This window comes from Henckelia pumila, chromosome 3 (genome assembly GCF_033568475.1).
Source record: "Henckelia pumila isolate YLH828 chromosome 3, ASM3356847v2, whole genome shotgun sequence".
Lineage (NCBI taxonomy): Eukaryota > Viridiplantae > Streptophyta > Magnoliopsida > Lamiales > Gesneriaceae > Henckelia > Henckelia pumila.
In genome coordinates, this window is record NC_133122.1 from 115893013 (window position 1) to 115917653 (window position 24641).

At 36.0% G+C, this 24641-nt stretch overlaps 2 protein-coding genes across 2 annotated transcripts; one reads left to right on the plus strand and one right to left on the minus strand.

The window, feature by feature from the left end:
- Positions 1 to 15063: 15063 nt before the first annotated feature.
- Positions 15064 to 16515, plus strand: LOC140886850 (uncharacterized). Its single transcript, XM_073293732.1, has 3 exons — positions 15064 to 15192; positions 15336 to 15590; positions 16411 to 16515. The coding sequence occupies exons 1-3, from the start codon at positions 15094 to 15096 to the stop codon at positions 16450 to 16452; spliced, it is 396 nt and encodes a 131-aa protein (XP_073149833.1). The 5' UTR covers positions 15064 to 15093; the 3' UTR covers positions 16453 to 16515.
- Positions 16516 to 19495: 2980 nt separating this feature from the next.
- LOC140892844 (uncharacterized) lies at positions 19496 to 21568 on the minus strand. The gene is made up of 6 exons (XM_073301860.1): positions 21285 to 21568; positions 20752 to 20887; positions 20281 to 20365; positions 20145 to 20192; positions 19935 to 20035; positions 19496 to 19814 (listed from the first exon to the last, which is right to left on the minus strand). The coding sequence occupies exons 1-6, from the start codon at positions 21451 to 21453 to the stop codon at positions 19682 to 19684; spliced, it is 672 nt and encodes a 223-aa protein (XP_073157961.1). The 5' UTR covers positions 21454 to 21568; the 3' UTR covers positions 19496 to 19681.
- Between the last annotated feature and the right edge of the window lie 3073 nt (positions 21569 to 24641).

Sequence of the window (24641 nt, forward strand, 5' to 3'; positions counted from 1 at the left end):
CTTAGAATGGGTGAGACCCAGCTGAGGCTCGGAATGGTTCCAGAGTTGAAGCTACGGCCATTGGAGATGTTTGTTTGACTTTGCAGAACGGTTTTAAATTATTGTTAAGAGATGTTTTTATTGTGCCAGATTTAATTAAAAACATTATTTCTATTTCTATGCTTGATAGAGATGGTTATTCTTGCAATTTTGTGAATGGGATTTGCAATATTTACAAGAATGAATGTTTAATTGGAAATGGACAACTTGAAAACGATCTATACAACTTAAAACTAAAAGACGTTCCAGTGAATTATGTTGATAAACCGGCGACAACAAACAAAAGGAAAATCGATAGTCAAAACCCGGCAAACCTTTGGCATGCTAGGCTAGGTCATATTTCCTCAAGGAGGATGAACAAGCTAGTGGGAGAGGGCATGTTTGATATGTCTGATATTAATTCTCTACCTACTTGTGAATCCTGCCTAAAAGGAAAAATGACTAAATCTCCTTTTAAGGGGAAACCTGAGCGTAGTCAGAATCTGTTGGATTTGATCCATACAGATGTTTGTGGTCCATTTAGAGTAGGGACTCAACATGGCCACACCTACTTCATTACCTTTACTGATGATTATTCAAGGTATGGGTATTTATATTTAATGAAATATAAGTCTGAAGCATTTGAAAAGTTCAAAGAATTCGGGCTGAAGTAGAAAACAAGCTAGGTAAAAGTATTAAAGCACTTCGATCGGATCGAGGTGGAGAATACTTGAGTACCGAGTTTTTGGACTATCTGAAAGAGAATGGGATTCTCTCTCAGTGGACTCCTCCTATGACACCACAGCTTAATGGTGTATCGGAGCGTCGTAATCGAACTTTGTTGGACATGGTTCGATCTATGATGAGCTTCACTGAGCTTCCACCTTCGTTTTGGGGCTATGCGCTTGAAACGGCGGTATTGTTGTTGAACAACGTCCACACTAAAGCAGTGGACAAAACACCATACGAGTTATGGAATGGCAAAGCTCCTAAGTATTCGTACTTGAGGATTTGGGGATGTCCTGCTTACGTGAAGCGGACAGTGGGAGATAAGTTGGATAGTCGATCTAGCTTATGTTATTTTGTAGGGTATCCGAAGAATTCAATCGGATATTATTTCTATTATCCTGCTGAAACAAAGGTGTTTGTTTCTAGGAATGCCACCTTCTTGGAGAAGGAGTTCTTATTGGATAAGAAAGGCGAGATGATGGAACTCGAAGAAGTTCGAGAAAAACCCGAAATACAAAATAACGATCCTACACCTAAGGAACCATTGCTGGAAACGCCTGCACCTAGAAGATCCGAAAGGACTTCTAGACCTCCAGTTCGATATGGTCTTCTTCTTGAAGGGGATCAAGATGAACCCGACATTGGATGTGATCCAAGAAACTTCAAGGAAGCAATTTCTGATGCGGATTCGAATTTATGGCTTGAAGCTATGCAGTCAGAATTGGATTCGATGCATACAAACCAAGTTTGGTCTTTAGTAGATCCTCCCGATGGAATTGTTCCAATAGGGTGTAAATGGATCTACAAGAGAAAGCTTGGGCCTGATGGTAAGGTATTGACCTACAAGGCGCGATTGGTGGCGAAAGGTTATACTCAAAGGCAAGGAGTTGACTATGATGAAACTTTTTCACCAGTTGCAATGTTCAAGTCCATAAGAATCCTGATTGCCATAGCTGCATGGTATGACTATGAGATATGGCAAATGGATGTGAAGACTGCTTTTCTTAATGGAGACATTAAGGAAGAAATCTATATGAAGCATCCTGAGGGGTACACATCCATGGGAAGCGAGCATAAGGTATGCAAGCTTCAGAGATCAATTTATGGTCTAAAACAAGCATCAAGAAGTTGGAACCAGAAATTTGATGAAACAATAAAAGATTTTGGTTTCATCAAGAACCCGGAGGAACCTTGCGTGTACAAGAAAGTAGTTAAGGATGCGGTGACATTCTTAGTACTTTATGTTGATGACATCCTACTCATTGGGAATGATGTAGGGATGTTGCAGTCAACAAAGATATGGTTATCAGGTAGATTTTCGATGAAGGATTTGGGAGAGGCATCCTACATTCTTGGGATACAGATCTATAGAGATAGGTCTAAGAGAATGATAGGACTCACTCAATCAACCTACATCGATACCATATTGAAACGGTTTTCAATGGATGGGTCCAAAAGAGGACATCTACCCATGTGTCATGGAGTTTCTCTATCCAAGTCTATGTGTCCCAAAACTGATGCGGAGATAGAGAATATGACACATGTACCATATGCGTCAGCTATAGGTAGTATCATGTATGGGATGATATCTACCAGACCGGATGTAGCATTTGCTCTGAGTATCACGAGCAGATATCAGTCTAATCCTGGTCAAATGCATTGGAAAGCCGTGAAGGACATTCTTAAGTACTTGCGAAGGACTAAGAATATGTTCATGGTGTATGGAGGACGAGATCTCAAATTGGAAGGCTATACCGACTCTAGCTTCCAAAGTGATGTGGATGACTCGAAGTCAACCTCTAGATTTGTGTTCATGCTCAATGGCGGTGCTGTCTCTTGGAAGAGTTCCAAGCAGGACACCACAGCGGATTCCACCACTGAGGCTGAATACATTGCAGCATCAGCTGCTGCTAAAGAGGCCGTTTGGATGAGGAAGTTCGTCCAAGAGTTGGGCGTTATTCCTGAATTTGTTGGTCCAGTCCCGGTGTACTGTGACAACACGGGTGCCGTTGCTCAAGCAAAGGAACCAAGGTCTCATCAAAGATCCAAACACGTACTGAGGAAATACCACATAATCCGGGAGATTGTGGAAAGAGGAGACATCATTGTCGAACGAGTGGCCTCTGCAGACAATATCGCTGATCCGCTTACTAAGCCCTTGCCAGGACCATTGTTTGACAAACATCGCGAAGCAATGGGTCTACGTAGTATGACTAGTTGGCTATAGGGCAAGTGGGAGATTGTAAGAGTGGGTGCCCAGTGAGCCAACTGTGTAGCTATGGGCTTTGATGACTCTTTGTATAAACAATCTTTTGTTTAATATTATTTACACTTTTATTAATGGCAATGACTTTATATTACTTCATATTGTTATATTGTGATATACTATTGTTGTTTTGATAAAGACCTTGAATATACTATAGTGTATGTAAGATGTGGTAGAACATGGGGATGTCTATCATGAAATACATCTTATAGTCACTGTATATTCTAAAACCGTTCCTAGTCGATTGAGCCGTCCGATAATAAGGATAAGGATCGCTCGAGTTTGAGACTAGCATTTGCGATGCGGAGTACCACGTTTCATTGGTAGGGAACATGGAGATGTTCGAAGCATGCAAATGGATATTCATAGGATGAATAATCGAACTACCCTATCCGGACTTTCCAAGTGGTTATCACTTATCGAGTGGATAAAGTCCGCGGTTTTGGTTGTACACCATTAGTCCTTACGACTTGAAACATCATGGAGACTCTATATGCTAGTGCTGTGCTTTGACTCGTTTACCGACTCTATGGGGGTCATCAGGTGTCGAGATTGGGTACAGTTACGACACATATAGGAGTCAATGCATTGTTGTCAAGGATTCACCACATACTTGCGAGTGTGGATATCCTATGCGATCTGAGGAGATATTAGTGTGACAAATCTCTGGCCAGAGTACTTGATGTGATTTAAGAAATGGTTTCTTAGTAGCACATGCGATGTCACTAATTTGATCTTCAAGATGTATTGCATAGTTATCGAATCTTGAGCGACTCTCGATATACCATGGTTGTTGATTCGATCGGGATATTTGGATGAAGGGACCGTACTGTACGCTAACCAAAATCTACTGGTTCTTGTAGGCACTATCAGTGATACCTAGGGAATCATGGGGCGATGTTGCTAGGCGCTTTACCTTGATTCGTTGGGCAAGTCGGAAAGTGTTGTTCCGAGTCACAAGGAGTTGTGAGCCCACGGCTAGCTGTATCCCTGAACCATTGAGGGTCACACAGTGTAATGGAGTTTTAATCCCCGTTGAGATAGTTAAATTTAAAGAGTTAAATTTAATGAACTAAGGAGTTGGACTTCTTAAATAAGAGTAAGGGAGTAGGATTTCCTAAAATGACATAGGGATGGACATTTTTGGAAACCACTGAATTCGGATTCAGGAAAATTTATTTTGACTTTAAAATGTGCAGAAATGGTTTCTGTGCACATTGGTGAAATCGGTTCATCAATCGGAGTCACGATGAATTTATATTAATTTCTGAACGTGCGGCTTTGCTTGTCGGGCCCTAGCTTATGACTAATGGGCCCTAAGGTGTTAGTGGCCTGCATTATAAATAAGTTATTGCAGTACAGAAATTACACACAACAGCTCATTATTTTTGAGAAGCAAAAATCGAAAACCCTAGCCTCTCAAAGTAATAATCGGCCGACCCCTCCCATACTCTGCCCGAGAAATTCCGGTCTGTGATTTTGAATTGCAGTCAGGAATAACGAATCAGATTCGTTTAATCTCTTCGCAGAAAAACTTCTGATAGATTTTCTAGTGCAATCTGTCAGAGGGATTTAAACCCCATTCGTGGACCTGATTGAAGGAGTTCATCAGTTCCTGGGAGATACAAGAAGCGCAGAGAAATCTGTGTGGTGTCCAATAATCTCGCTTCGAGATTGAAGGTAAAATTTAATTAATTGTTATTTGAATTTTACACACACAATAATTTAATCGTTGAATGGTTGATACCCACACCATGGAATTGTTCCATGATAAAATTTTAAACTTCCGCTGCACCGGGTATCAATCGTGATTGATCTGAGAACGCCAGTTTTCCAACAGTGGGCAGCGGCGTGATGGCCGGAAAAACCGAACATTCAGGCGGCGATTTGGAGGTGCAAATGACCTCCAATTGAGCTGATTTTTGGATATGTTGATCACCTCAACGAGGCGAAGAAGATGAACCAATGGGCTTGCCGGAATCCGGCGCCGGCCGGCCGGTCATTGGGCGGCGATTTTGGGGCGATTTTGGGGAGAATTTTTGCAATTTTTCTCTTTCTAAAAACACTTTTTTTCTATCATCACTATATTCGATTTGGTTGTATATTATTTGGATAAATTACAGATCTCTTTCCTTGGGATTGTATTTATTTATGGTTTTCGCAAGTTTATTCTGATATCTGTCTTATTAAGTTAATTGCATGCCTAAGTTCTGTTTAGTAGGTGATCCGGGTAAGGGTCACTACACGACAGAAATCCCCCCAAGTCACCTGTCCTCTCTACATGCCTGAGCAGCTTTGGCATCCCACCAAAAAAGTGTTCGATCCTCTAGAACAAATTCTAGAACTTCCAATTTCTGATCCTCAATACAATCGAAAGCACGAAAAGTACTCTCGAGTTTAGACATCCAACTCCTCGCCTGTTCAGGATTCTTGCCTCCAACCAAAGGATTTGGTCCTACTTGCATGAACTTATTGATAGAATAGCGATGTCTACCCTCATGATGACGATGATGATCATCATAATGATGATGGCGACGATGATGATGACCACCTCCCTGGCCAACACTACCGTGACTGTCGTCAGCCATATCCTGAAAAGAATTGCACATTAAAATCCCAAATGCGCAAGAATTACTCAAGACTAAACTAAATCCCAAGTACTAATCCCAAAATCTAACCTGGCTCTGATACCAAAAATGTAGTGACCCTGCATGGAATCACCTACTAACTGGCAACTAATAGAATGCATTAAACTTAATACAGAAAAATACTTAACAGAGTAAAAACTTGCGGAAACATAATCATAATTTACATATCAGCTTAGTAACATAATCCAGGCTTAAATCTGTAGTGATACAACCAAATCGAAATCTTAAACAGTAAACATTATACAGCTATATCAGATCCTGCTGTATAATAAAATCCTCAAGGCTCCTGCTCCCTAGTCCTGCCTTGAACTACCAGCTCCGTCCATCCTGCGACCTGCCCCATGGAATAGGGTGTCCAAGATAACAACTAGGACGTGAGCGCTAACGCCCAGTACATAGACATGAGTAAACATATGTATATAATGCATGCAACATGATGACTGGTACAGGGTCATCTGAAACGTCATGCTCAGAACCGGCGCCACATGAGTGCTGCCACCGCACGGATCAACCTCTGGGTGCAACCACACTCGTCTAGTACACCAGAGTAGACAGACATAAATGCCCCCGCCGTCGCGGTACTCTCATTGATAGACTATCAAGTATAGAGCTGAGCGGCTCTATAGTCAGGTATAACAAGGTATAGGCTCAACGTGTATATGCACATGACATATGAGTATAGAAAACGGTAAATCATACATGATGCCATATAATAATGCCAAATAAATGCAACATATAAACATGTATACCCGCTGGCAATCTCAGTCAATGTGTACGTACCTTTAGGCTAGTTCAAGTATGATAGGATCCTAGGTTCCAAGCCTATATTCAAAAGTTCACCGTATCACTACATAAATTCTATAAGCCTTAACTAAGCTAATAAGTACTCCCAAAACTTAAATAGATTCCCGGACCATACCTTCGTCCGTAGTTAGCCCTTTGAAGTCGCTAGTCCCGGATGATTATAACCACACCTTGGTTATTCCAGAACCTCTATTATAACCGATAGGGCCCTCAAGTGTATATCTCACACTATATAACTGTAGAAGGAAACTCGGGAATTCGTATTTCAAAATGAAATCGAACGAGCCCTATTTATAGGCAAAATTCCCGGCCAGGATCGGAACTTTCGATTTTGGGATCGGAGCTTCCGATCCAGCTCATTGCGTGCATGCAGGACACGCCAGGATCGGAACTTCCGATCGGGCGATCGAAGCTTCCGATCTGCTCTACGTTCAACACTTGTCAAAACTCGCGGCTGAGTCATCGAACATTGCTGGCAGCTGGAGATCGGAACTTCCGTTCCAGGATCGGAGCTTCTGATCTCTGTGCTTTCGATGAGCTTCCGAAGTGGCTAGGATCGGAACTTCCGATCTGGGTTCGGAGCTTCCGATCCGGCCCAAAGTCAAAAGCCCATATTCTCTTCCGAAGTCCAATAACACTCCGAAATTGATTAATTACCAACCCTTAATCATGTTTAACATATTATTATCTTAAAATGGAATCTGGTTTACTACATTTTTCCAGCAAGTATGACAAATCCTATCCTTCTTCTTCTTTCATCTGAAATTTTGAATGGTGAAAATTTTGCTAAATGGAAAACAACATGAATATCCTCTTAATCTGTAGTAACCCAGATACCATTTTAAGATAATAATATGTTAAACATGATTAAGGGTTGGTATTTAACCAATTTCGGAGTGTTATTGGACTTCAGAAGTAAAATTTGGGCTTTTTCATTTTGGGCCGGATAGTAAGTTCCGATCCCGGATAGTAAGCTCCGATCCCGGATAGTAAGCTCCGATCCCGGATAGTAAGCTCCGATCGGAACGGAAGCTCCGATCCTGGAACGGAAGTTCCGATCCCAGCTGTCAAAAATGATCGATGACTCAGTCGCGAGTTTTGACAAGTGTCGGTCATAGAGCAGATCGGAAGCTCTGATCGTAGATCGGAAGTTCCGATCCTGGCATGGCAGACATGCACGCAATGAGCTGGATCGGAAGCTCCGATCCCGAAATCGGAAGTTCCGATCCTAGCCGAGAAATTTGGCTATAAATAGGGCCGTTAAGAGTTCATTTCTGAATTACGAATTCCCGAGTTTCCTTCTTCAGTTATATAGTGTGAGTTATACACTTGAGGGCCCTATCGGTTATAATAGAGGTTCTGGAATAACCAAGGTGTGGTTATAGTCATCCAGGACTAGCGACTTCAAAGGGCTATCGACGGACGAAGGTATGGTCCGGGAATCTATTTAAGTTTTGGGAGTACTTATTAGCTTAGTTAAGGCTTATAGAATTTATGTAGTGATACGGTGAACTTTTGAATATAGGCTTGAAACCTAGGATCTACTTTACTTGAACTAGCCTAGAGGTACGTACACATTGACTGAGATTGCCAGCGAGTATACATGTTTATATGTTGCATTTATTTGGCATTATTATATGGCATGATATATGATTTACCGTTTTCTATACTCATATGTCATGTGCATATACACATTGAGCCTATTCCCTGTTATACCTGATTATAGAGCCGCTCAGCTCTATACTCGATAGTCTGTCACTGAGAGTACCGCGACGGCGGGGGCATTTATGTCTGTCTACTCTGGTGTACTAGACGAGTGTGGTTGCACCCAGAGGTTGATCCGTGCGGTGGCAGCACTCATATGGCGCCGGTTCTGAGCATGATTTTTCAGATGATCTTTTACCAGTCATCATGCAGCATGCATTATATACATATGTTTACTCATGTCTATGTACTGGGCGTAGCGCTCACGTCCTAGTTGTTATCTTGAACACCCTATTCCATGGGGCAGGTCGCAGGATGGACGGAGCTGGTAGTTCAGGGCAGGACTAGAGAGCAGGAGCCTTGAGGATTTTATTATACAGCAGGATTCGTTATAGCTGTATAATGTTTACTGTTTAAGATTTCGATTTGGTTGTATCACTACAGATTTAAGTCTGGATTATATTACTAAGCTGATATGTAAATTATGGATTATGTTTCCGCACGTTTTTACTCTGTTAAGTATTTTGCTGTATTAAGTTTAATGCATGCTATTAGTTGCTAGTTAGTAGGTGATTCCATGCAGGGTCACTACATAATCAATGAGAGTTACCACTTTGTCCTCAAGGAGGATTGTCCTCCAGCACCTCCAGCCAATGCTTCAAGGACTGTCTCACAAGCTTACAACAATTGGATTGTTGCAAACAATAAGGCACGTTGCTATCTGTTAGCAGCAATGAATGAAGTGCTTAGAGCTAAGCATGAAGCCTTAGAGACTGCTAAAGGGATTATGGAATCTCTACAGTAAATGTTTGGACGTCCATCTGAACAAGCACGCCATGAAGCTATGAAAGCAGTTATGAACTGCAAGATGAAGAATGGTTCTTCAGTCTATGATCATGTGTTGAAATTGATTAATCATTTCAATGATGCTGAAATCAATGGTGCGAACATTGATGAAAAGACTCAAGTTGGCATGATCTTGGAGACACTTTCTCCTGCTTTTCTCCAATTCAGGACGAACTATGTAATGAATCATAGGGTCTATAACATGACACAACTCCTGAATGAGCTACAAAGTTATGAATCTCTGATTGATGACAAAAATGGCAAGGAAAATGTTGTCGAAGCCAATGTGGATGTGGGAAAGGCTTCTTCTTCTAAGAATACAAAGAAGAAAAATGTGGGAAAGTTCAAGGGCAAGAAAAAGATCCAAAAGAAGAAAGGGAAGGGTGTTGAACCTAAACCAAAATGAAAATGTTTCCATTGCAATGTGGATGGCCATTGGAAAAGGAACTGTAAGAAGTACCTTGATGAGCTGAAACGAAATAAGAAACAAGGTAAATTAGATTTACTAGTCATGGAAACATGCTTTGTTGAGAATGATTTCTCAAGCTGGATAATTGTTTCGGGTGCATCTAACTATGTTTGTGTTTCTTTGCAGATGTTGGAGTCGTCCAAGGCTCTTGAGGAGGGAGCTTTCATGATGAGAGTTGGCAGTGGGGAAAGATTGTCAGCGACGGCAGTTGGGACAGTGCGACTGTCATTCAAGAATAATAAATTTTTGCTTTTGAACAATGTTTACTTTATTCCTGGTTTCCAACGCAATTTGATTTCAGTTTCCAAGTTGCATGAACAATTTATTTCTGTTTTTTTTTTAGATTGATTCTGTTTCAATTAATAAGAATGGTATGAATATTTGTTCTGGTTATGTTGAGAATGGTTTATTTTTCATTAAGCCAACTTCACATAATTTACTTCAAACTGAAATGTTCAAAGTCGCTGAACCAACCCCTAAAAGAAGAAAGATTTCTGATGAAAATAATGACACATTTTTGTGGCATTTAAGGCTTGGTCATATTAACGTAGAGAGGATAGAAAGACTAGTAAAGGATGGTCCTTTGAAGGAGCTAAAAGTTGGCTCTCTACCAGTCTGTGAATCCTGTCTTGAAGGAAAAATGACCAAAAGACAATTTTTGGCAAAAGGTGAAAGAGCTAAAGCACCTCTAGAAATTATACATTCTGATGTATGTGGACCTTTGAATGTCAAAGCAAGAGGAGGCTACGAATATTTCATCACTTTCATTGATGATTATTCTAGATATGGTATGCATTTTTAATGCAAAGAAAGTCCGAATCTTTTGAAAAGTTCAAACAATTCCGCGCTGAAGTAGAAAATCAACTAAGCAAATCAATCAAAATTCTTCGATCAGATCGAGGAGGAGAGTATATGGATTATGAATTCAAAGACCACTTGATTGAAAATGAAATATTATCACAGCTCACGGCAACTGGGACACCACAACAAAATGGTGTGGCCGAAAGAAGAAATCGAACATTGCTTGACATGATGAGATCAATGTTGAGTTATTCTTCTTTGCCTTACTCATTTTGGGGTTATGCACTGCAAACAGCTGTATACATTTTGAATATTGTTCCATCTAAGTCAATTCCTAAAACTCCTCTAGAGTTGTGGAATGGTCACAAACCTAGTTTTAGACACATCCGCATATGGGGGTGTCCGGCACATGTGCTTAAAGGAAAGACTGGAAAATTGGATCCTCGTTCAGAAGTGTGTATTTTTTGTGGGCTATCCCAAGGGAACAAGAGGAGGTCTATTTTATAGTGCTGTCGAAAATAAAGTATTTGTATCGACAAATGCTACATTTCTTGAGCATAACTATATAAAAGACTTCAAACCCAGAAGTAAAGTAGTTCTGGAAGAGTTGCTGGCTAATGAGATTAGCCCCATTCCAACAAGAGTTGTTGAACAAGAAAGAGTGGAGACCAATACTCAAGATCCAACACCACCACCTCCACCACGACGTAGTGAAAGGGAAATAAGATTGCCTATTCGCTATCGTGAATAAGGAGAAGCACAAGTTGCAGTCACTGATGGAGGTGATGATGATCCATTGACATATAAGATGGCAATGATTGATCCAGGATTAGATCATTGGGTAGCAGTCAAGCATATACTCAAATATCTGAGAAGAACTAGAAACTATATGCTAGTATATTCTGCTGGGGATTTGATTCCTATTGGATATACAGATTCTGATTTCCAATCAGATAAAGACTCTAGAAAGTCTACTTCCGGTGCGGTGTTTACTTTGGGGAGAGCCATCATATGGAGGAGTGTCAAGCAAACTTGCGTTGCTGATTCAACTATGGAGGCTGAGTATGTGGCAGCTTGTGAAGCGTCAAAAGAGGCTGTTTGGCTTCGTGAGTTCTTGAAAGATCTGGAAGTTGTTCCAAACTTGAACGAACCAATCAAGCTCTATTGTGATAATAGTGGAGCGGTGGCAAATGCCAAAGAACCTAGAAACCACCGCAAAGGAAAACATATAGAGCGAAAGTTCCACTTGATAAGAGAAATTGTCAGTAGAGGAGATGTATCAGTTCAAAAGATCGCTTCGGCGAATAATGTAGCTGATCAATTTACTAAGACATTACCTGCTCGAAGTTTTGAGCAACATCTCGAAGGGATGGGACTGAAAAACATGTCTCATTTGCTTTAAGGGCAAGTGGGAAATTGTTGGGATTTATGCCCATAAACAATTTTTTTGTTTTATGTGAGAAATATTTCAATATTATTTTTGCATGCATATTTCATATATTTTATAAATATAAAAAATTCCAAGATTATTGTTATGTGAATTTAAATATTTGTATATAAGTGTTATATACATGAGAATAATATTTAAATTATAATAATCTAAATATGTCCGCAATTAGAAATTAAAGTTGGGATCTTTAATTTAAAATTGCTAGTGTGGTTCATTATATTCTGAATAAAACAATCTTATCCAGATTGTTGATAATGAGATTATTGGAATGAAAACACTTTATATAATTTGATTATATAGGACTGGAACATGATTAATTTTGAATCTCTATAAATTTCCATATTATGTTGAGAATTCAATATTAATCGATGATGGTCATATATGAGTCAATCTTAATTCTGAGTGATTAATAAACTCCTATTTATAATTTTTTATTTTTTGACATATCAAGTAATGACACAAATTACATGGTGTCAAAATTCTTGATACATTGGAAATACAATAAAATAAATAGCTGGAAATATTAATATTCAAGTCGAAATCCATTCCTTCGTAAAGAAGTCAGATAAGTTGTTCTCTTAATTATTGATCCAGGACTTGAATAATAAGAGTGCTCAAATTTATGATTAGATCATAAATATATTATTCATTAGAGAATCAATGGGACTTAAGAAAAAAAATATAATTAAAGAGGTCAAGTGGAAATTACCTAGCTTTAATTATGAACGATTTATGAAGGATTAATTTATATGTAGTGACTATATCAATGGACTATTCATTTTGTTGAATAATTTTATATTTATTTTTTCAAGAGTGCAATTCCAAGTTTAAAGTGGAATAACTTTGGAATTAATAATATTAATATATAAATTAAAGAGTTTAATCTATTATCAATTTTATTGGAGCTTGAAATTATAAGTCCATAGTTCCCCATGCCATCTCCGGATTTAAGAACACTTATGATATAAGTATTAAATTTGTTAACTTGAAATTATTGAATTTTAAGTTATTGCACACTCTTATTTTGTATGAATAAAATTACAAGAAAAAATATTTTTTTTTAATTTTAATTACAAAATTATATTTTATCTCAGTTATTAATTTTGAATTAATAATGCTTATAATTTTCTCTATTTATTTATTAGATAAATATATATGGGAAATGGATTTTGAAATAAGAAATAGATGATATTTTTTTTCATCTATTTACATTCATGCGTGTGTGTATATATATATATATATATATATATATATATATATATATATTTATGAATATAAGTAAATGATTATATAAAAATTTTATCAAGATTGAGTATAAGATATATAATGCCTATCCACCGTGTATCACTTCTATCGCATTTAAATATTTAAACAAAATTGTTTTGTTTAAAAGATAGTCTAGAGATCAGATTGTTGAGAATATATCTCAACCAATTGTGATAATATATATGAAGTTATATGTATTTTCTTTTGAAAAATTTCGAAAAGAAAATAGTAATATATCTATATATATGTGGTGATAGGAGAAGGAACTGAGTAGAACGTCGTACTCCACAGTGCATTTATAATACTAATATATTAAGAAAAGTTGGTGACGCTCACATGTCAGTGTTCGGTTGATCTGGAGAATAGGCTTGGAAGGACTGCGGTATCAACATTCAAGTTTGAATAAGTTTGGAAGGACTGCAGAATTAGCATTCAAGTTTTATAAATCTCGTTCAACATAGGTATATTTTCTATCCTTAGTTGATTCTATGTTAAATTAATATAGATATTGATCGTTAAACAATTTTAACAAAAAAATTATTTTTATTCGATTCGATCTATACCAAGCTTCCGCTACAAAATTTTTGAAATTTGGTTTACGAAACCAACAATAACTTCTCCAAAATAACACACCAAACTAAACCAACATAATTCATGGGCCTTTGGAATATACTCAAATTCCTTTAGGTGTCGAACCTTCAGCATAAACACATTTATAAATTTATAATAGTGCGATACAAACAACAAAATTCAAAATCATTCAAGCGACCATCTTTTTACTTCTGGGCAGCCTAAACAGTGACCAATAACTAAGCTGGCAACAGGTTGAATCACGCTAAAATGGGTCTAAAACATCAATAAAATATAGAATGAAATAAAAAAATATCAGTATTAATATGGTTATACTCTCTATTTTAGCTTTATCTTCATCCTCAATTTTCTCATACAGAAAAAGTGTTGGCTCTTAATTCCTAGTATTCAGTATTAATATCGTTATGCTATATTTAATCTGCTTGTTAATTTTTGTTATGTTCTTTTATAGCTGACTTACAATATTGCCCCAAGTTGAAGGAAGGGATTTTTGCAATCAGCAAATAATAAATGGCATCAATATAAAGCTCTTCTCACTCAGAAGTTCATTTTCAGCAAGCTAAATAAACCTGATGAGTTGAAAGATCCACCGATTGGTTATGGTATTTCACAAGATGATTGGAGTTTTTTTGTAATCACTCGCATGTCTGACGACTTCTGGGTAAGATTGAAAATTTGATTTTACAAATAAGTTGACTACAAGTCACAATTTAAATTGGAAGCTGATAAATCTGTGAAATTTTATTTTTTAACTAGAGAGTAAGTGTTGAACAAAATAATAGAAGAAGCCAGAATGTATACCCCTATCGGTTGTCCCGTAAAGGATATGCACGTTTCGCTGACGAAATTGTAAGTATGTTGAAGTTGGTGGTTTGGTAGTTGCATATGATTTGTAGGTATTGGACATGATTCATTTTTTTAGTAGGCATCTGATTTATGTGATGATGATGAGATAAATTGAGCTACTATGTGGAAGAGAGGACGGGTCAATAAGGAGGGTGAGTATGAAGGCGATGATCTAAAAATAACAGTTAAAAAGATTGTATGAAATACATGAGAAGATAGTTATTTTTTATCTATTAATTTTAGTTTTAGTAACTATTTACTTTGGTCATGTTAGGATGATTATTTTCAACAAAAAAAGGAGGGAAAGCTGAAGTTGGAAGGGGCAAGGAAAGATATTCTCGCAAATGCACTAGATTCTGAAGAACATGTTGGGCGTGTGAGGAGTGTTGGAGGTTATATCACTCCAAAAATCTATTTTAATGTCGGCAGAATCTGGAATAGTTCTCTTGAAGATGGTGACATAATCCTTCGTCATCAAAATGAGTTGTTGGAGGCAAAGAAGCTAATCTCAGAACAAAATGTGCGCATCGTAGATCAAGATGCACGCATAGTAGAACAAGATGCACGCATACAGAAACTTGAAGAAATGTTCAAAAAGGGTGCATGCGACTTTGAATTAGATGAGAAAGGTAGTTGCTCGGTGAAGTTACCTGCCATGAGTGAAGAAAAGATCAAAACAGAGAAGAGTATCCCATATTATGAAATTTTGAATGATGATGACATGCAAGTTTTAAGCAAGGCTGAGTATTTGCAGGTATATTATTATGTTATTCAATTTTCTTCCTATATTAGTTTTTTGACATTAAATTCTGATATCATTGCTTTTATCTTTGTTTCTATCATTTTGTAATTCTTGAACATTGCAAAGCTTCTGCCCACTGATTGTTTGTCTTCTAGGGTATGCCGGTTGCATTATCACTGGAATCAAAGTCCAACGTTGTGGCCTATGGTACGGTCGTTCATGTTAATGGTGATGGAAAATTACTTCATGGTGTCCCGTTACCCATGAATTGCATGCGCGTCTCAATTGATGAAGCTGTGGAAAATGTAGCAAAGTTGCCCTTTCCAATTCCAAATGAATGTGATACTGTTGGCGATGCTATAGGAACCCATGTTGCTTGGCCTGCACGCTGGGTCCTCATGAAAGATGAGGTAAATTTTCTACTCATTTTTGTTATCACACCACACAATCAAGTGGTGCCTATGAGTATATGAAATCATAAGTAGGAAGCATAGAGTTCAAGTATCACAGTCTTACCAATGACAACTGGAGCCAGTGACAACCACAAAGCTAAAGGTATTTCCTGTCCAAGAATGAATTGTGAGGCCGCAACATTGAAGAACGTCTCGAGTGCTGATCCAAAATAAATTCCTTTATTACCAATCAATTGCATCTTTAAAACGAGAAGCCACTGAATTTGAGACTCATTTCAATAATCATGACTTTGTTATAATGCACAATTATGTATAGGCTAATTTTTATATCTTCACAACCTAAACACTCAATGAAACATACACGTTTATGCCTTGCATATTATTTAGGTGCCTTTATCACATACTTCACAGGTTGATATTCTTCATCATATATTTTAATTGACTTCATCAGATATTTTAGAACTTTCTACTAACATGTTTAAATTTGCGATTTGTAGAAGCCTCAAAGGAATAAAAGTCTTGAGAAAAGAAGTAATCTTGTCTTGCCATCGAATTTGCCATGATCATTACATTTATTGTACTGTTACGCCACGCGTGTTTTGGACAATCCAGAAAATAATATATCGATTATTTTTTATGATGATATCTTTGACACTGAGTGTGAGCAGCTTTTGAACATTGAAGACATCACACCTCTTTATGAGTTGGAGCCAATATCTGCCAATTGTGTGGTTGTTTACATATTGTAAGTTTTTGATTAATTCAAACTTTTTCCTTTGATTTGTTTCTAGTAACATTATTTTTTCTTGAATGGAAGGTTTCTCTTCAAAAAGATGAAAAAAGAAAACAAGGTCGATAAATTCAGATTTGTGAATCCACAAACCCTCCCAGTAATGCCATATGTATTCAAACTTGACAAAAATGAAAAAAAACTGAATACTTGAATGGCTGGGCAAGTTTTTTGGCTGATAGGGGTGAGTGGTGCAGCAAGAAATCAACTAGTTTTGGCACCACACTATGTTGGGTAAATAAGTACAACAATATCATTTTTATTAGATTTGTTTTTGACAATTTTGCGAAATTTATGCATTGAATATTTGTTTTGTGCGCAGTTGTCATTGGATTCTGACTGTCATTGACCCTTATGTGAAGGTGGTTTATTTGTTGGATTCACTTAATCATCGCAACCATCATGAGGACTGGAAATATGTAGTGGATATGTGAGTACATATTTTTTTTAATTAAGCATTTAATTTATTACTCATATGTCGAACTTGTTGTACAAAGGAGTTTGAAATTGTTCAATTCGACCAAGGAAAAGAAAGGGAAAAAGAAGCCTACATGGGAAGTGATAAAGGTATATAATATATAATGTATTACACATATATGCCTACTTGTGATTTCATTGACAATTTTTTGTTAAACATAGGGTCCTCGACAACCTGATGCGAAACAATGTGGGTTTTATGTGATGAAATTTATGAGAGAAATTGTTGAAGGAAATGCTACCAGCGAGAAGGATTCACATTTGTCAATGGTAATATTTAACATATTCTAAATTTTCTCAAATAAATTTCTTTATTTCATTTGCTTCTTCATTACTGGTTTTTACTACCTAATATAATTTGGGTTTGTTAACAGTTCAACAAAACAATTTACTATAAAGAAGAAATTGATGAAGTGCGATCCAAATGGGCAGAATGCGTACTAGACTACATTCATGACTAGGTATTTGTCTCTCCTTCATCGACTTCATAACACGAGTCAATACTCAGGTGCAATTTTCATTGAACTCAATCACCTCTATTTCTAGGAAAAGATTACAAGATACAAATCTTTACAAATATTATCTTGGCATATTTATCTTGATCACATATCTTTAAGAAGATAATCATCTGTAATAATAATATATTTATAACACATTTATAATATTTCAAAGGAGAGTTTGGTATAAATTAGTCTTCAATTTGCCTTTTTTAATTACCATAATTACTAAAATATTTATTAAATAATGGATAAATAAGAAACTTCCTTGTGAAACTCAAACTTTCTTGGTCTGAATGAAAACAGACACACACCTAAATAGATAACATATATATAAGACAGAGGGAGTTTAAAAACAGAGGGAGTTTAAAAATGCGAAAATATAGTATATATAACTTTTTTTTTTAGAGTGATATAGTATATATAACATTATTAGAGTAGATAATAACTCCACTCAAAGAATGTTGGGTAAAATACTGGTCTTGGGATATATTGAGTATATGTGGGTCAACAAAAATGACAATGGAAAAATAGTCGAGGCAAGAGTTTGACTTTTTTTCCTTAAAACGTTATTGCCCCACCCTGGTGCTTACGGCTATTGGTAACACGCTTTCCAAGATACAACGACTATCGACTTTAAAATAGTAGCACTACAAATTTTAAAGTCACACGAACTTTGAAATGTTTAGAACGCTATGAACTCGATTTTTAATCGTTCAACTTAAAAATCCAAATCCAAGATTTTATGTCTGGCAAAATTTGGATCTAAGTGTATTGACTAAAATTCGAAACAACTCTCGAATTTAATTTTAAAAATCCAATCTAAGCACAAAAAGCTTAGAAAACCCGAACCAAGATTTTATGTCTTGTAATTCAGATTTTAAGCGCTAAAAACTTAAAAATTTGCAGAAGAATTAAACAAGAAAGAAGAGGGAAGAGGAGAGAAAATGGTGTGTCTAAAATGCAAATGAGGGGTCCTATTTATAATTATAATTATAAATATTAAAAAGCCTTGATGAAAAGAGATGACCTTTCACAAAATGAATCAAGCACCACTTCACACGAAGTGGTGCAACTTTTCTCAAACACACACGGCCATTCAATTGGCCGTGTGATTTTATATTATAATATAATATAATATAATATAATATAATATATAACATATTATGATTGTGTTTACTTAATAAGATGATATTACATGTGATAAATCATACACTAGAGGACTATTAAAATGATTTTGAAGGATGTATAATAATGATGAATAAACAAAATATGTTTACTTTAAATTATTAATTTTGAAATTGAAACAATGATTGATGGACAAATTACAATTTTACCCTCTATCTTATGTTTAATTTTGTATTCGTATATAATCTAGATTTGATTATTTTTTTAATATTGTAAATCATTATTGATTCACAATTGAGTCATTTTTACGTTTCAAAATTATTGGATATAAAAATATGTATTGTTTTAAAATAGTTAAATTGATAAACTGAGTTATAAAAAAGAAAGAGAGAAATTGGGAAGGAAAAAAAAGAATTAAAGGAGGGTAGATTAGGATTTCTGTATATTTTTTTCAACAAATATTGTTCAGAATATGTTATACCTTATGTAATTAAGAATAAGATATATCATGAAATAAGGGTTGAACGACGGGCCTTTAAATTTGAAGAGAATTGATTTTTTTAAAGTAAACAATGAGTGAGATTGGATTAACAAGCTCATCTTATGATTATCAAGCCAAGTAAACACACCCTATATATCTCGCTTTCCATCACATATTTCAACCAATAACATTCGAACTAATAAATTAATTTCTCATTCACTCTATTTAGTGATCGAGAAATAATTTCTTACGAATTCTTATCGCGATATAGAATTGTTCATTACGCAACTTGTTCGAAATATTTATCGACTATAAATGATTACTCAACTCATTTTTCCAACAAACAATAGCCTAGACACATCAAATTTTGGTTTCGGCTTGAACGATAGATTAGAACTTTCATACCATTAGCCAGACTACACTAATCTATTTCGATTTGAAACCAACATGATGTTTCGGCATAGCGCCACATAACTAGTTACTACAGTAACATGCAAGGCGATATGTACCTTAAAATAGAGAAATTAAATTGATTTGCTCAACAAAATCAAATAAAGAAAACGGAAAGATCATACATGAACACGTGGTTTTCTAAAACCAAAGTGTATCAACTCCTTTCGCTTTCTGCCTCATGTCAAAGTCATCATCTCAAAGAAATGCCAACACACCGAAAATTGAACTTCTAAAAACAAGAAAATAATCAGAGAAGGAAAGGCTAATGAAGAATTTTCACCAAGATTTGATTATTGAGACAAAACCCTCGGTTCTTCGTGATATACGCATGCACGGCTAACGTCTGAGACGGGAAGCGCACAAGTACTGTTTTAACAGGGCCTCGTTGTGTTGATCTGCAGCAATAACCAGAAAATTATATCCAAGAAAAGTTTTACAAGGAGAGTGCAGCCCTTAAAGTAACAAATTTATGTGGTTTTCTCCTCGTGAAACAAGATTGAGATTCCAGTATTAACCTGGGAGGCATTGAAATGGAAGATGAATCATACTGGCAACCAGAAAGGAAGCGTTCGACGTCATCAGGCAGTGCAGTGCTAGGGATTCCTTCAAGCAAAATCTGTTTATTTTATGAATATTAATCATCATTTGTATCTTGTCATAGTAACAATAATTTAGTTATATATTTAGTCATAGAATTTGGTTGATCTTTTTGCAATGTATCATACCGCTTTTCCATCATAAGGAGCAATAGCATCCCATTGAGCTCTATCGACCTGGAACCCGGGTTCACAAAGGAATAAAAAAATTCTGAAGAAATACAGAATGCAATTGATGAAGTTGCAGAAATCTGAAAGCATTTACCCTTCTCAGATTAAACAATCGACCCTTCTGATTAATTGCCTTTAGAGCAGAGTCATAAGCTGACGGAGAGGAGAACTCAACCATCCTACAACAAGACGATAGTGTAGCGATAATTAATTATTTCAATCCCTTCGTCCATAAAATGCTTTCTATGTAAACTTGTGTTTCCTAAGAGAACAATATATTAAATTTTACATAGTAATTAGACCAAGAAACCATGTTTGCGAAAAAAATTATCAGCCCTTCGTTGGGAATGGGGGTGAGAAAATAATGTAAACTATTCAAGAGCCCATCAAAAAGTCTAAATGGAACAAGATATTTATTTTTCAGACAAAATCAAAAGACAAGAACAAGGATAATGCATTGTACACTAAACACGCATAAAAGCATATAAGAAACATTACTGCCGTTCTTCATTTCAAAGTTCAAATCTTTTCTCACACAATAATGCATTGTAAGGAGGATATTTACATTGACAATGGAAGATAACTGCGATTGTATTCAACTTTGAGCTTGTCGGGACCCAAGTCACTTTCATCGAGTATACTGATGATATCATTCTTGGTCGTATACTTTGTGATACCAGTTATTCTCCCATAAAACAAACCTGAAAAAAAGCAGCTACTATGTCAACCCAAAGAAATAAACTCAGGTGATAATTTAGCATAACCAAATATGTATCAAAGAAATTGTTGGTAATTTTGTTTGTACAATGAAGTCAATTTTTAGCTTCACATTAATCAGACGCAGCTTAACATAAATTTATAGCTCAACTAAAGTTTCTTTAACCTCTTCTTACCACCAATCACTTCAAATTTCTATCCCTTTCCTTTTACATTAATTTTTCACCCAATCAGCATAAATGGACTAATGAATCTTAAACAAAAACATTCAACATTGAGCAATCGTAAAACCCTAAACCCCAAATGCAGAAAGAGTACAAAAACATCACAAAATATGAACTATTGGTAGGTGACATAAAATTAAAACGAAAAAAATTGGACCTCGCGGTGGATTTAGAAACTGATCAATGGAGGGACCAGAGGTCGGCTCGGCGGAATCGGTGGAGAAAAGCTTCGGCGAGATGGAAAAAATCGGCGGCACAGCTTCGATTTGACGAGCCGCGTTGATCAGCCGGATCGATTTCGCGGCTGCTTGGCTCAGTGAACACATTTTTGTTCGATTTTTGGAGTGATTAGCACTAAAAATACACGAAGAAAGCTGGGGGGTTTTGCAGACGGGGTGGGAAAATTTGATCTAACCTACCGACGGGGTGTCCTGCCTTCCAAATTTGTGCGTTGTTTTGGAAAAAAATTAATTACAGTTGGATATGCATTGTTTGGTTTAATGCATTGTTTAATTATTTATAATTTATTTTATTTAATTTTGCGTTATTTTTGTCATATTATTTGTTTATTTATTAATTATTAATTTTAGATCAATTAAATCAAATAAATTATAATTTATCCATCAAATCAAATAATATATTAACTATTTTTTTTTTATTTTTAATTTACATCATATTATTTATCCATGTATTACTTATCTTATCACTCAAACCAAACGGTTTAAAGCATTGGTAATTTCACTATCAAGTTTAATTAATTCGACTTCGGGTTGTTGACTCGGATTAGGTTAATTTGATTTGAAATATGGCTAAATTAGCCTAAAATCTCTCTCTCAACTTTCACTTTACAAATCAATCTTCCTGTCAGAATATTTTATTAAGAGCTCCCCACTGTCAATTAAGTAAGAATTCTATTTGTTTTCTTCCTCCACCTTCACTATCAAAGTTCTTCTCAGACGACGGTGATTGACCTCACCGGCGCAATCATTGAGAGATTTTGCAAATTTGTCTTGTGATTTTATCCTACTTTCACCGCTCTTACCTGCAGGAATACAATAGCAAAAAAAAAGTTTTCAAGCTTTTGTTTCTCTCTGCCTCAAGATCTGTTAATCTATGGACTACTTTATTTCAAGAAGAAGTGTTTTCAGAAAATGTAGCTCAATTCTTTGATTTTCCAATGAGTTTTATCATTTTTAGAAAGAAAACTGATTCTATTGTGTTCGAATGAATAGTGGGGGATTTGAAAACAAAAAATGAAATGAAAATGGAATGAGAATTTTTTAAATTTATTTATAGAAATGATATGAAAACGAGGAGGAGATGAAGTCAAGCCGAATATCCGTAACCCGTACGAGTCACCGAATCATTTCTCTACTGCAAGTCTACTATGTTTCGTAGTGTGATGGAAGAAATTTTGCTTATAATCGGTGAAAGACAATTCAGTGAATCAAAGATTCTTTTTTTTTCGAAATGGTTAAACATGCCAAAATTAACTTCAATTGAATGAATGTTGAGACCGTGCTCAAAGGGTTTGATTTTCCTCCTGTGTCTTTTAATTTTGGAGACAATATATTGGTTTGTTTTATGTCGTCAGAGTTCTCCATTGTGATGGGGCTAGAGTATGTAAAAAAACTAGTGATTATTTATTTAAAAATGAAATATGATTTTGTAAACGCCAAGGATTTCTAAAATACAGATACTGTGAGGCTGTTTTGGATTGTTGCATGTTTGCATGTCATTGGGTGAAATGCTATTATCGTGACAACTGTTGTGAAAAATGCTCGCAAGCGTACGAGTGTCAAGTTTTAATATAGTGAATGAATCAAGTGTCGATCCCACAGGGAGTAAATTAAAAATAATCAGTGCTTGTAATTAAAATAGTCCAAACTTTATCTAAAAAATCAAACTTTCAGAATTTTGCAGAAAAATAAAATAATCAATGAGTTTTAGATAGCACGCACACAACTTTTCAGAAAAAACAATCAGAAAAAATGGTCTAGAGGTATAGATTTCACCTGGTTTCAACAACAGTCAATCCTAATTAATTAATCCTCATGAATTCCAGTCAATTAATAGCCAAGAACACTTAAGTTTATTATATTCCTCTCCCGAGCAACAAATAATTTTTATCAACTACAATTCAATTCCAATATCCCTATTAAGAATCTAATTGCAGTGATCAATTTAAAACAATGTTCTTTTTAAAAGCTCTGTTAAAATTATATACTACTCTCCCGAGCTATATAAATAATTAACAGTGTATTTTCTATTGGTCCTATTCAAAATCTCCTCTCCCGAGTGCCAGATTTCAAATAAATATAACAAATCAATTATTGATCAGATAATTGAAAGGACAATCAATTCTAGAAAAAATAATTAATATAGAAGAAATTCAATTCAATAAAATCAAAAATTCATGAAAGCGTCTACACTAGGTTCCATCCGACCTCTAGACTCTAAAAAATTAGCTCATAATCAAAAATAGATAAACACGATTCATGTTTATGAAACTAAACATCAATTCCAATTAAGAAAGATAAAAATAGAAGAACAAATCCGTAGTCGCTCTTTCGTGTCCGGTTGATCGATCTTCGTGTTTTTCCTTTGATGTAGTGCAGATTTCTCCTCCAATCTTTTCTCTCAAATCTCAAGTTTAAGCTCTAAGAATTCTTTGATGTGTTTTGGCGGCTCTCCCCTTTTGATTGTGTCCTTGAAGTCCCTTTTATATGTTCTCGAAGCCCGCCGAATAAAGCCCGAAAAAGTCTCCAAATTTCCTTCCCGAAAAATTACAAAATCTGACTTTCGGAGGGCGTGGGCGCGCAGTAGAGTGGCGAGGGCGCTCCTGAGCCTCGTCTTTGGCTTCCATTTTTCACGTCCAGGAGGCGCGGGCGCGCCCTCCTCTCGCATGTGCTGTTCTGCAGCGCGCGATAATTTTCAAAAAATCATATCTCCCAAATAATTAACAGTGTATTTTCTATTGGTCCTATTCAAAATCTCCTTTCCCGAGATCCAGATTTCAAATAAATATAGCAAATCAATTATTGATCAGATAATTGAAAGGACAATCAATTCTAAAAAAAACAATTAATCTAGAAGAAATTCAATTCAATAAAATCAAAAATTCATGAAAGCGTCTACACCAGGTTCCATCTGACCTCTAGACTCTAAAAAATTAGCTCATAATCAAAAATAGATAAACACAATTCATGTTTATGAAACTAAACATCAATTCCAATTAAGAAAGATAAAAATAGAAGAACAAATCCGTAGTCGCTCTTCCGTGTCCGGTTGATCGATCTTCGTGTTTTTCCTTTGATGTAGTGCAGATTTCTCCTCCAATATTTTCTCTCAAATCTCAAGTTTAAGCTCTAAGAATTCTTTGATGTATTGTGGCGGCTCTCCCCTTTTGATTGTGTCCTTGAAGTCCCTTTTATATGTCCTCGAAGCCCGCCGAAAAAAGCCCGAAAAAGTCTCAAAATTTCCTTCCCGAAAAATTACAAAATCTGTCTTTCGG